This window comes from Berghia stephanieae, chromosome 10 (assembly GCF_034508935.2).
Source record: "Berghia stephanieae isolate SIO BIC M18660-M18661 chromosome 10, UCSD_Bste_1.3, whole genome shotgun sequence".
Classification (NCBI taxonomy): Eukaryota; Metazoa; Mollusca; class Gastropoda; order Nudibranchia; family Aeolidiidae; genus Berghia; species Berghia stephanieae.
In genome coordinates this window covers 28,480,550-28,493,049 of record NC_088369.1, presented here as the reverse complement: position 1 = coordinate 28,493,049, position 12,500 = coordinate 28,480,550, and the positions used below count along the sequence as shown (strand labels likewise).

The 12,500-nt window shown below is 36.6% G+C and overlaps 1 protein-coding gene across 3 annotated transcripts in view; it reads right to left on the bottom strand.

The window, feature by feature from the left end:
- Nucleotides 1-12,500, bottom strand: part of LOC144980928 (uncharacterized) — a 35,710-nt gene that overhangs the window by 18,458 nt on the left and 4,752 nt on the right. For 2 of the 3 annotated variants that reach the window (XM_078928865.1, XM_078928867.1), the window contains exon 2: nucleotides 8,223-8,503. In XM_078928865.1, the coding sequence (XP_078784991.1) occupies nucleotides 8,223-8,425 (203 nt within the window). In that variant the 5' untranslated portion in view covers nucleotides 8,426-8,503. The remainder of the gene's footprint in view (nucleotides 1-8,222; nucleotides 8,504-12,500) is intronic. The other variant, XM_078928866.1, reaches the window with a different exon arrangement.

Here is a 12,500-nt window from a genome sequence, read left to right as displayed (position 1 = left end):
GTTGATTTTGTAGCATTTCACAACGGCTTGGGACACAACGGGACTGTTTTGTCCCGTCCCAATAGGTGCGGAAGATTTCTCTAAATTCTATATGTTACAGATTTGGGACAGGACTGTCCCGGGACAGTCCTGTCCTAGTGCGGAAGAGGGTTAATAGTCAAGGTGTTGGCCGCAGTGCAGTGCCACAAAGTGAGCAAATGCCAGGTGACTCGATTAAAGTCAGAAAACACACCGTGACCATTTTGCTGTTCCAAACAGCCCTTAGAACCATTTAATCAGCCATGCACAATATCAAAAGCTTATAAAAGTTTACTTTTGTTTTCAAAAGCAATTTCAAACGTATTTGCACACACAGATCGTCTTCGTAACAAAACTCGAAAGTCACCCTCAGACTAATTGACATTGGAGGTAAATTGGTAGTCATACAACTTAGTATTTATTATTAGTTATTGCCTTTGATTTTCAATAAGCTTTTCCAAAGTTTCCCATACATATCTATTATTATATTCTAGGTTCCAATTCCCTGTTTTGAGGCCAAATGATCAGAGTCAAGGGATTTGAAGACTCCTGCATTGGTATTCGAACTCATTATCTTTCAATGAGTGGGTTAAATAACCCAACTGTTACGCCATAATGTCACCCAATAAAATCATCACTCATTATGTCATAAAATATTCAGAAACTTAAACATCTGGCCTTGTGACAAACAACAATGATTTGCATAAATTGAATTACATATATGTAGATGCATTTATATCAGATATACGTTAAACAGACATATTATGATCGTGGTATTTTTTTTTTTTTCATGTATTGCAATAAGATATCCATGCGACTAACATCCAAACAAACATCCCACAACGGAAAGTGTCTTTGGACGAATTATCTGTCCCAAGGGTATTTGAAACAAAGACATTTCTTTCTATGTAACACTTTCATAGAACTTTTGCAAAACTGAATATTTAGGTAGCATGCTTTGAAACAAGAAGATTTGGTTTTGGTGAAATTGTTATTATTATTACACGAACATACTAATTTTCATAATGAACAGCAGATTGTGGAGAATGCTATTACACCTATTTGAGCTAAACTGAATCAGCCCAGACAGAAAACAAAATCTTTTTTTTTTTGATGGCTGGATTTGTTAAATCTGTCGGAAAGTACTTTGCGATAGACTAGCGTCCTATCAAAAGGATGGCAAGCAATTGCTATTTTCTATTTTACGCCATAGAAACGGGAATATAATCAACTCCGGCTCCAAGGGTCCCGATTTCTATGATGGACTATTTTTAAAAATGTTTAATAGCGCAAAATCCATTAAAGCGTTTGACAACAGCAACTCTTAAAAAGTAGGACGAGGCTTATCATAGTAAGGATTGCTAAGGTCACAGACCTTTAAATACCACAGACAATAATAAATATATCAATTAAAACGCATTCATCAGATTCATATCTTAAATTATGGAGCTCCCTGTCGATTGCATTTTTAAAGTGTTTGGTTACACATGCCAAACTGTTCCATGTATTAACTATCCTTGCAATAAAAAATGACGAATCATTGTAGAAGAATGTTTTGTAAAAATGTATTTGTCTCGGCAGATCACTTTTACATGGAAGTATTTAAATAGTGTACTGAACAAAGCTATAGTAATTTTGTATGGCTGTATAAGGTCGCCCCTCCTTCTTCTGTATGTTAGAGATGGAAGGACTAGACTACGTAATTAAACCTTTTCTCGGAAATCATATTTTCAGTTTCGTTCAAAGCTGTGTTGCCCACCGTTGTAAGGTGTTATTATAATATATTTTTCGACAGAGGCAACACTGTTACCGTTCAGGTACTCATTTTACACCTAAATGGGGCAAGAGAATGTGAGTTAAGAGCCTCTTCCCAGAACTCAATTTTGCGCCAACAAAATCAGGACTCGAACCAGGAACCTACATGTCTTTAGTCCAACGTCGCACAAAGAAACATGAGCTTACAATGGACCCTTCAGATGTTTGATGTGTTCTAATGATATTGGTCGAAATATGTGTTATAATACCTCGTTGCATTAAAATACAAATTTCTCTAACTGCTATTATAACACCCCGCTATCTTATTTCAAATGTGAAAAGCATTTCTTTCTTGATATCAATTATAATCACGTTGAATGAAACTTTAATATTCGGAATTTGTGCATATGTAATCTATGTAAACGCAAAATTCGTTCATGACACGTAGTAACTCGGTTCACATTAATTGCCTTTAAATTTCTTCTATTAAAAATACATTTAGTGTCAAATCAAACTACGAGTATTTTAAACATGTTTATTCGAAATTTAAAGTGTTTGACTTTTTTTTTGGCAAGCATTACAATAGTGAAATGGAATGAAGGCTTCAAACAGATTAACGAAGACAGTTATGTGACTTTTCGTGTTTTATCCATCGTATTTTGTTGACAAAGGGGAAATCCGAAACGTCCAAATTATCTGTCTTCGACAATTAAACTGAAGTTTCCATTCCACTTGACTATTGTTATCTTTGTTCTTTGAGCTTCAAACAGAAATATCTGCATTGAGGTGCTTGGTTATAATTTCACTATTCTCCTTACTTGCCATTATTTTTGATTGGTTCTTTATTCAAGTTAAACTACAAAACATGATTTTATGTTTAGGGTCAAAATATAAGCAACGATATGCTTTGTGAAAACCATGACATTATGATTGATAATCATGACACCGCCATGCCTATGTTCTGATAAGGAATTCACCAAGGGTTTTTGTAACTAAAAATACAAGGCATAAATAACATAATCTGAAAACTCTCACTTCGGCAAAGAATTCAAGCTACTGGTAGTATGGCCCATTATGCTAACATTAAAACTAACATTAAAAAATATTCATTTTTATTTTCATATTGCCTTAACTCATGGTCTTCAGATATTGTGGATCGAAAAAATATAAGGAAGAATTTACCATACTTGGAATAGATATGAGTTCAGCTTTCGACACCACATGTAGAATCAAGTTGTTATCAATCCTTCTCATTCTTGGACAAAGATCACGTGATCCTCATAAGATACCTATTATCAAATGCTACATTACAATTTGAATCCAGCAGAGAATTAACAACAATATCAACCTCAAATGGATCCCCTCAAGGAGACAGCTTGAGTCCAATTCTATTCACGATATACCTCGAAACTGCCATGAAAGAACTAAAACTAAAATTACCACCAACAAAAAATATCATACGTGAATTGATATACACAGATGATACAGACCTAATCTTTGAATCAGAGCATAAAGCGAAAATATACACACCAATAATAGCAACTACTCTTGAAGCATGGAATCTAAAAGTGAATCAATCCAAAACAAAATATAAAAAATCAACAGAAATTTAAATGAATGGAAAAGTGTAAGTAAACTAGGCAATTTGATCAACGAAAATGAAGACATCAGAAAACTAAAGCAGCTGGCCACTAGTGCGGGGCGGTCCTTGGCAAGCTTAAGGACCACGGTCCTACGGTCCTTGGGAAATGAAGACCGCAAGGACCGGTCCTAGGACCGGTCCTTTTCGACATTGAACATTCCTGAGAGACTGTTGGAAATTCGAACCGGTTTGACCTTTGAGACCGTGGGATCGTTCATTCTTGAACCGTTAAAGACCGCTACACGATGAAAACCGTGGTCTACAGGAGTAAAACACACGGAGTAGTCACACTCATTTCAAATTGTAACCTAATTAGAGAAGAGGGGTGATGCCTTCTTTATTTGCTCACCGTACTTCATTGTTACTTCGATAATTTAATAAAATTTGAAATTTATCCCCATTAACGGAGATAATGGCATCGCCCAAGGCGTTGATCGAGTTGTTCGTGGCGTTGATACACACACGCAACTCCTACCACCCCCCCCCCCCCCCCCCCCCCCCACACACACACACATTAGAGGGCAGCGAGCATTGAAGAGTAAGAGAGAGACGTGAAGTTATAATAAGAGGGGGTGGATGAGGTAATAAGAGGGGTCGATGGTGACTTTTCGCCAGATCTAACAAACTCAGCTACCCATTCATTGCTGAGTAGACAGGGATTTAGAAAAAACTCGACTGCACCCGGGATCGATCTCTGGCCCTTTGCGTATAAAGAGAGTGCTCTATCAACTGAGCTATCGGGGTCCCCAAATATTCTATTGGACTTTTTTAAAATTCAGACGTTATAACTGTTTTTTTTGGAAGGAAGAAACTAATGAAACTCATATTATTTGATTAGTAAAAACACCAAACGAAATTTTAATATAATTGTATTATTTTAAATGACAACACTGCGATAGAAAGGAGTGGTGACAAGAGATGGACAAAAGAAAACAAAGAATCGGATTTGCTACTTGCTAGGTTCGACACACACACACACACACACACAAACACACACATCTTTAGTAGTCACATACATTTCAAACAATAACCCATTAGAGAAGAGGGGTCATGCCTTCACCATAGATCATTGTCATTGCGATCATTATGGTGTAGTAAATTTTGAAATTTACCCCGTATAATGGAATCGTCCAAGGCGTGCGCCTCCTGTTCCCCCCATCTCACACACGAAAGGGCGGTTTGCGGAGTGAAGGTTTGTGGTCGTCTGCCTGTATGGTCGTCTGTGTCGTTTAGTGTATGGCAAAGGGGGGTGGGTGCGATTAATTAAGTGGGATGGGTGGTGATTGGTGGAAGATAGGCAACCGAAGGCAACGAATCGCTGGGGAAGTAGTAGGCTATGGCGCGAGACCGAAGGTGATCAGACCGGTCTTCAGCGCGGCACTAGTTGAAAGGTGATAAGAAGTGAGGACCGCCGCCGATCTTCACTATGGGACCGATCCCCGGTTCACAGCTAAAAGACCGTGGGACCGGTCCAAACTCAGCGCGGCACTACTGGCCACCAATGCATTCAACAAACTCCAAAATTTATGGAATAGAAATAACATAATAACTGAGAATAAACGAATACAGATTTACGAGGCACTGATTATTCCGATATTGACATATAATTGTGGAACCTGGGGCTCACAAAAGGATTTAGAAAGTATCGATTCATACCACCGCAAAATATTACGCCGCGTAATCGGAATCTATTAGCCATTACAAATACTGATCTCTATGAAAGAACCAGGGCTGTTTAGTCACATCTTACGTCGAGAAGATCACATCCCAGCCCAAACTGCAATGACAGAATATTTCCTTCACGACAACAAATATGTAGGGAGATCAACAACATCAATAGGAACTACCCTGAACTCTCTACATATCAGAAATCTATAGATTCAAATGAGGCCGAATCCTGAAGAACTAAGAAAAATTGCAGTGCCCTCCGTACTAAAGTCACAAAAAGATCTTGACAGCCTCAAAACACTCTGGCCCAGGACCGTGACCAATGGAAACAATTAACAACATGGGTGGAGAGAGCAGCTATACTTATCGGGGTTTTAAAAAAACTGTGACTGAATCACAGAATTCTCAGCAAACGTCATTCAGACTGCGAGGCTTACTACTTACTTACATTTATTTCATTATTATATATTGGTGTCATAATTAGTTAAGGCTAGTTTTTCCGATAAGAAAACATTTGACGCAGAATGTAGGTATATGTTTTCAAAGTTAAGATGTTTTTACCTTTTCGCTCACTACCATATGGCTGTAATGATAAATTGATTAAATACACACTTACAACATATTTTGCAATCATGGGCAAATCTTGTGTGCATTCGAAAAACTAAATTTACTTTTGAAACTTAAGCACACAGTATTGGAAAGCTTGAAGCAAGTACCCGGATATTATAAAGATCCAATACATTCGACAAGGCATTGTTATCTCCAGACAGGTTTGCCAATATTGACAAACGAATTTTAATAAAGAAGATAGTCTAAAGAATTAAATGCCGTACCCCTGGAAAACTCGTATTTAGAATTTTGGCCATAAAACTGGTTCTTCAAATATGATCGAATTAAATGCCCTCCATCTTGGCAAAAACTCTCAAACCCAGGACCCAGGTTTGAGAGTTTTTACCAAGATGAGGATCGTTTAAATCGATCGACATTTGAAGGACCAGTTTTCTGGCCAAATCTTTAAATACGAGTTTTTCCAGAGCACGTCAGTCAAATGATTAAAATCGGAGAAAGGACAGAAAGCCCGGGCAGAATGTCTCGGTATTTCAGTTGATTGCTCGTACATCTCCCAGGACTTCATTTTGATAGGCCAGTAGCTCATCTTTGACCTTTAGAGAACAATTTGATGTAACTTTAAACAACTACCCGCATTGAATATTTTGTTTCTGTTATTTTTTAAACATATACGCACAACTAAGGCACGCAAATGCTTGAGATTGGACACAACGCTTTCAGATCACAAAATTATCCCATGTACGTATTCCATGTTGTTGGCGCGCTTTGCCATGGCATGGTGGGTTGCTGGGTGTTTTCCCATGGTGGGATGCTAGGCGTTTTCCCATGGTGGGATGCTAGGCGTTTTGCCATGGTGGGTTTGCTTGGCGTTTTCCCATGGTGGGTTGCTGGGCGTTTTCCCATGCAGGTCCAACCATAACCCTCCACCCGATTTTCATCCTTGTCTCGGTACAAAGCAAAGGCTGGGTTAAATGGTCATAACGTGACTGTCTTGCCTTAACCGTGCGGTTGTAGATATTGATGAAAGGGCTCAATTATGAATTGCGCAACGCTTCATGCAACAGCCATTGTTACAGAAAAAAAATCGATTTAACGCTCAGGCATGTGTCACACGATATCTCACATTAATTAGACTTTACACAGGACCAGAGGTTAAATCATCTTGTTATTGTAATAATAATCAACTATCTCAGTCTCTTATCGTATCGATGCCATGTGAAACTAATGCTGACAAATTTAATGTCAAAACTGGCATTTTTTCAGTCAGAAATACTAGGTTGTCGCGGAGTATAACAATATTATGTTATATACAATTTTATATTATAATGATTTATATCTTTTCTTTTTTACAGATAGAACAAAATTGACGTTACTCAGCTCTTTGTTATTGTTTTTAACCAGCCATTTGTATTAGTATTAATCAGACTATAAACATTCAAGGTTACACACATTTTGTGTTATACGCTATATCCAGTTGATGGATACCATGAGTTTGCCTTTTCTTTTTTAATTAAACGCAATGCATCAATACCGATCCAGATAGGACTCAAAGAATACATTAAAGCATCAACTTAATTTACGAACACAAGTAACATCGTCACATTTATTTCCTGCTTGAACCATTATTATATAATGATGAAACCGATAAAGAATTCTTTGGTTATACCGTAGCCTTCGTAAATTTAAGGCCTGATACTGACCAAAAAATACATCACAAAAGAATATGACAACCACCAAACGAAAGTAAAAATTGAGCTGTTGCTAGAAGTGCTCAAGGAAACAAATGATTCAATTGATTGAGTTACTGATTTCAACTCATTTACCTTTACAATGCCCCTTTTCCCCGTGGTCTTCTTTTCTGACAATATTTTGGGGTTAGTATCAGGCATTTAGTTAACGAAGGCTAGGGTTATAGACTACCCATCCAGTGACTTTACTTTTGATTTTATTTTGTGATAAAATTATATCCTACTTGTGAATATCTATTTTGAGTAGATCTTTGTTACGGCTATTTTTTAAATGGATAAAAATAGGGTATAGTCATCAATTATTGGTTTTCCTCATTGTTTTGGGTATGATAAGTCATTTTGGATGCTGCCGTCAGCAACCCCCTGTTAAATGAACATTTTTCATACACGAAATTATGAGTTAAAATATAGAACAGAAAACAACTACAAAAAACAAAAACCAAACAGATACACAAAATATCCTAATATTTGAGGGCGCCCATCAGCATTATTACCATTAAAAAATTCTCATCTCTTAACCAAACAATGCCATCCTCATTGATGGCATACAAAAACCTTGAGCTTTTATATAACGCAATATACACTAAATGTACTCAAAGTCAACAGCAACACTTAATATATAAGACGAGACATTGCGCCTGTTAGGCGATATTACAATTTACAGGTACTCATTTTACACCTGAATACGTTGAGAGAATGTGAGTAAAGAGCCTTGGTTAAGAGATGATACTTTTTTAAAATGGAAACAATGCAGATGGACGCCCTTCCGATCCGATGCCACATAGCCTATACAATATAGGAGAAAACAGACATTTACATACCATACTTCCTGAATACACAAAAAGTCCGAGGTAGACGATTTGAGTGCCTCCAAAACTCGATGTTCTCTTCCGTGCGTCTCGTAGACTGCACTCATCAGACCGGCATTGTATGTCTCCATAGTCGTGCATCTGTCACCAAGCAACCCAGCGGAAGCAACCATCGTTATGGTAACCGTTGCCATGACAACCAAAAACAATCCCATGATGCACCTATATTTCGTGCAGATAACGAAATTTGACTAGTAGATGTTCAGTCGTTGTTGCGCTTATTACGAAAGCTGCTGAAAAATATGTGAGGAGAAAATTATGGTTGCGTAAATATGATTCATATATAGTGGAGAGGGGGGGGGGGGGAGAAATTTTTCCAATTTATAATTTCAACACCAAACAAATATTAAAACTTTGCAAATAAATGCTAAATTGAATAAGTTTTGAAATGTATATTTAGTTTTGAAATTCAAGACAGTCCCAGATTTGGGATTTTGACAAAACGAGGGTCATTTAAATCGATTGATATTAGAGAGACGAATCGTTTTCTGACCAATATTAAAAAATCTTTTTTTTTTTCAGCCTACGGCTCCATAAAGATGGTCAAGAACTAATTTATCGCCGTTTCAAGTGTAATACAATATCAAGTTTGATCAAGTTGATTTATTCACTTTATAGTGCTCTGATAATATGCTTAACTTAAATATCACAAAGACGAAAGAACAGATTTTAGACTTTGCACTTAAAGAACAAATGGAACATGTGAAATTAAATGTAAAAAACGAGGGAGTATAAGTAGTAGATGAATTTAAATACCTCGGAGTGTATATAGTTGACAACTCTCTCACTTTAAAAAATCCAGATAGATTCTATTAACAAAAAAGTGGGCAGAGATTTCCCTATCTATCTACCTATCTATCTATCTACCTACCTATCTATCTATCTATCTATCTATCTATCTATCTATCTATCTATCTATCTATCTATCTATCTATCTATCTATCTATCTATTTATCTATTTATCTATCTATCTATCTATCTATCTATCTATCTATCTATCTATCTATCTATCTATCTATCTATCTATCTATCGGTCTCTCTCTCTCTCTCTCTCTCTCTCTCTCTCTCTCTCTCTCCCTCTCTTTATATATATATATATATATGTTTGTAATCATGATGATATGCCTTTTAGATAGGTTACAGGAAACCTATTTAAGCGTGAGTCTGTAAGTGTGCGTTTGTGCGCGCGGTCTCTCTCTCTCTCTCTCTCTCTCTCTCTCTCTCTCTCTCTCTCTCTCTCTCCCTCTCTTTATATATATATATATATGTTTGTAATCATGATGATATGCCTTTTAGATAGGTTACAGGAAGCCTATTTAAGCGTGAGTCTGTAAGTGTGCGTTTGTGCGCGCGTGTGAGTGAGTGTGTGTGTATGTGTGTTTTTTTTTTTTGCACTTTTTGTTTTATTTATGTCTGTTTGCGTATATTATGTATATGCTGTAACGAAATGAAAAATTACCTTCATGGTCAATAAATATATTATTATTATTATTATTATTATTATTATTATTATTATTATTATTATTATTATTATTATTATTATTATTATTATTATATTACAATCAAGCCATACCTATACGACATAGTCATTTGAGCGGCTATATGGTCTAGTGGTAGACACTCGCCTTCGGAACTGAAGGCCATGGGTTCGAATCCCGCTCTGAGCGGTGCATAGTTGAGTCCTTGGAAAATGCTCTTCACTCATATTCTCTCACCGTACTCATGTGTATAATGTGTAAAATGAGTATCTGACCATTAAATGGCTTACAGACGTCACATTATCTCGTCCTACATGTTAGGTGTTTCTGTATGCTAGGGACTCCTTGCAAAGCGCTTTGATCACGTTTACTGGATACTCCCTATATAAACGCTATTTTTTTTAGTAATCTTAGAGACGGATTTGTAAAAAAAACAAACAAAAAAAAAACAAAAAAACAAAAAAAACAACAAAAACAACCTTCAAACTCCACCCCCTCCGAAATAAAACAAAACAAAACAAAAAAACAAAAGCAAAAACCAAAACAAAAACCAACCAAACAAACAACCCCCCCCCCAAAAAAAAAAACAAAAAAAAAAAACAAACAAACAAACAAAAAAAAAAAAAACGCCCCCCCCCCAAATAAACCCAGAACAAACAAGAAAAAAATTGACAAAACAAAAAGTCAGTTTGTGTGCTGAATGTGTAACTTTCGATTTTCGGTTACAAAAAAAAATAATTTCGATTCTGGATTTATTTTCTGACTTCATATCCACCTAGCAGTGATTAGCTAGCTACGTCTGTTTCATCTGAGGTAAAATACTTTGCAATATACTTTTGCTATTGTCTGTTTCACGCTATCGAAGACGGGATAAACTCCGGCCTTACGGCTCTAAAAGACTACTACTCAAAACTTTGTCGACTTGTAACATACCAAACATGGTCTTTGAGACGTTATGGATCATTGTGACTTGCGTTTATTTGTAGGCCTGATAGTCAAACGCCATTATGGTAATATTGTTGCATTGGACAATATTTTGCCTTGGTTTGAGAGTATTTTCATTGCAGCGTGGCTCAGCGCTACGGTCTTAGCTTCGTAGCCGAAAGGTACCGAGTTCGATCACCCGCCGCTGCGCTGTGTGGCCTTTAGCAAGTCACCTCGCCTTAGCTCACTCAGTTTGCGGCGCTGCACTGCGGCTGACGCCTGTGTTATTCCAGTCTTCCCTTGGGATAGACCCTAAAGACAAATTTCCCCTTGGGGATGAATAAAGGGAATTTTCATTTTTTAAATTTTTTAAAATTTTTATTACAACAATGAGCCCATACCATTTTCGGTAATCAGACCTGCATATAAGTACTCCCCGATCATTGTCATATTTCATTATATCAATTTAATATGAAGTAATCGTTTTTCAGGCCAAAATTAAAAAGGGTTTTTTGGAGTGGTAAAAAATATATTGCTTAAATTAGCCTTACATTGGCGAGTGATGCTTCTTGTTGAAGCAACATGAAATAAGATTGACCCTTAATTAAACGAAATAGCTTAGAGGGAATTCCACCTACTGCATGATGAAAATGGTCTAATAATAATTGTAATTGTGGCAATAAAATAATGCCTATTCCTTTATCTACCATTACATTGTCTATTCAGATAACATAATTTGTGAGATGATCGTGACTCATCGCCTTAAAGCCTATATTTGTATTGATTTTATATGCTGGTTAGAGAAGTAAGATAAACGTCTGGGTTGTCTTGTGTGTGTGTGTGTATGTGTGTGTGTGTGTGTGTGTGTATGTGGGGTGGGGGGGGGGGGTTTGTTATGCCAACGTAATATGTAATTTAAGCGCACAGAGTCTAGTGTCTCGCGGAACAGCCCTATATAAGATTTTATATTATATTTATTAATATCATAGTTATTATTGTTGCTGTTATCACCACAATCTTTATCATCATCATTATCATCATCATCATCATCATCATCATCATCATCATCATCATCATCATCATCATCATCATCATTATTATTATTATTATTATTATTATTATTATTATTATTATTGTTGTTGTTGTTGTTACTGCTGGATGACCTTTTGCTTGTTAGTCGAATAGTCTAACAATAGTCTTCAACAGTCGTACTGTCACTTCCTTCCTTATGACGTATGGTAACTTAGTAACACTGGCTCTAAACTATCGGAACAATGGCTGACGCCGTATGAAATATTTCCCCGGCGAGCTTAAACGCGTATCCAGAGGTAAAAAACCCCATCAATTTGATCATGTATTGACTTTTACACATTCTGATCACAAGGCATCTGAAAAGGGAATGAAAAGTTCTAGCCAGCATGAAGAATAAAAAGTAATGATTTTCTTTGTTTAGAACCAAGATGGCCGCCGTTGCCGGGCGCGTGACATCAGACTATTGAATCCAATTGATCTATCAAAAGCTCCATTTCGAATGATCATAATTCATGACCTCACATTTACTCGAAATGATATTTAGTCGGAGTGATGCTGATACTAGAAGGGATTTGAAAGTTAAATTGACCAAATGTGTGAATTTTAGTGGTTTTTTTCAGGTTTAAAAATTCTATTCATTCTCTTCTCTTGACCACTAAACTGACGTACTCTAGAAACAAATATGTATTTAAACATTTGGCCAGAAAACTTGACCTTCAAATATCGATTTAAATGACCGTCATCATGGCAAACACTTTAAAACCTGGGACCTCGCGCAGTCCCAGGTTTGAGAGTT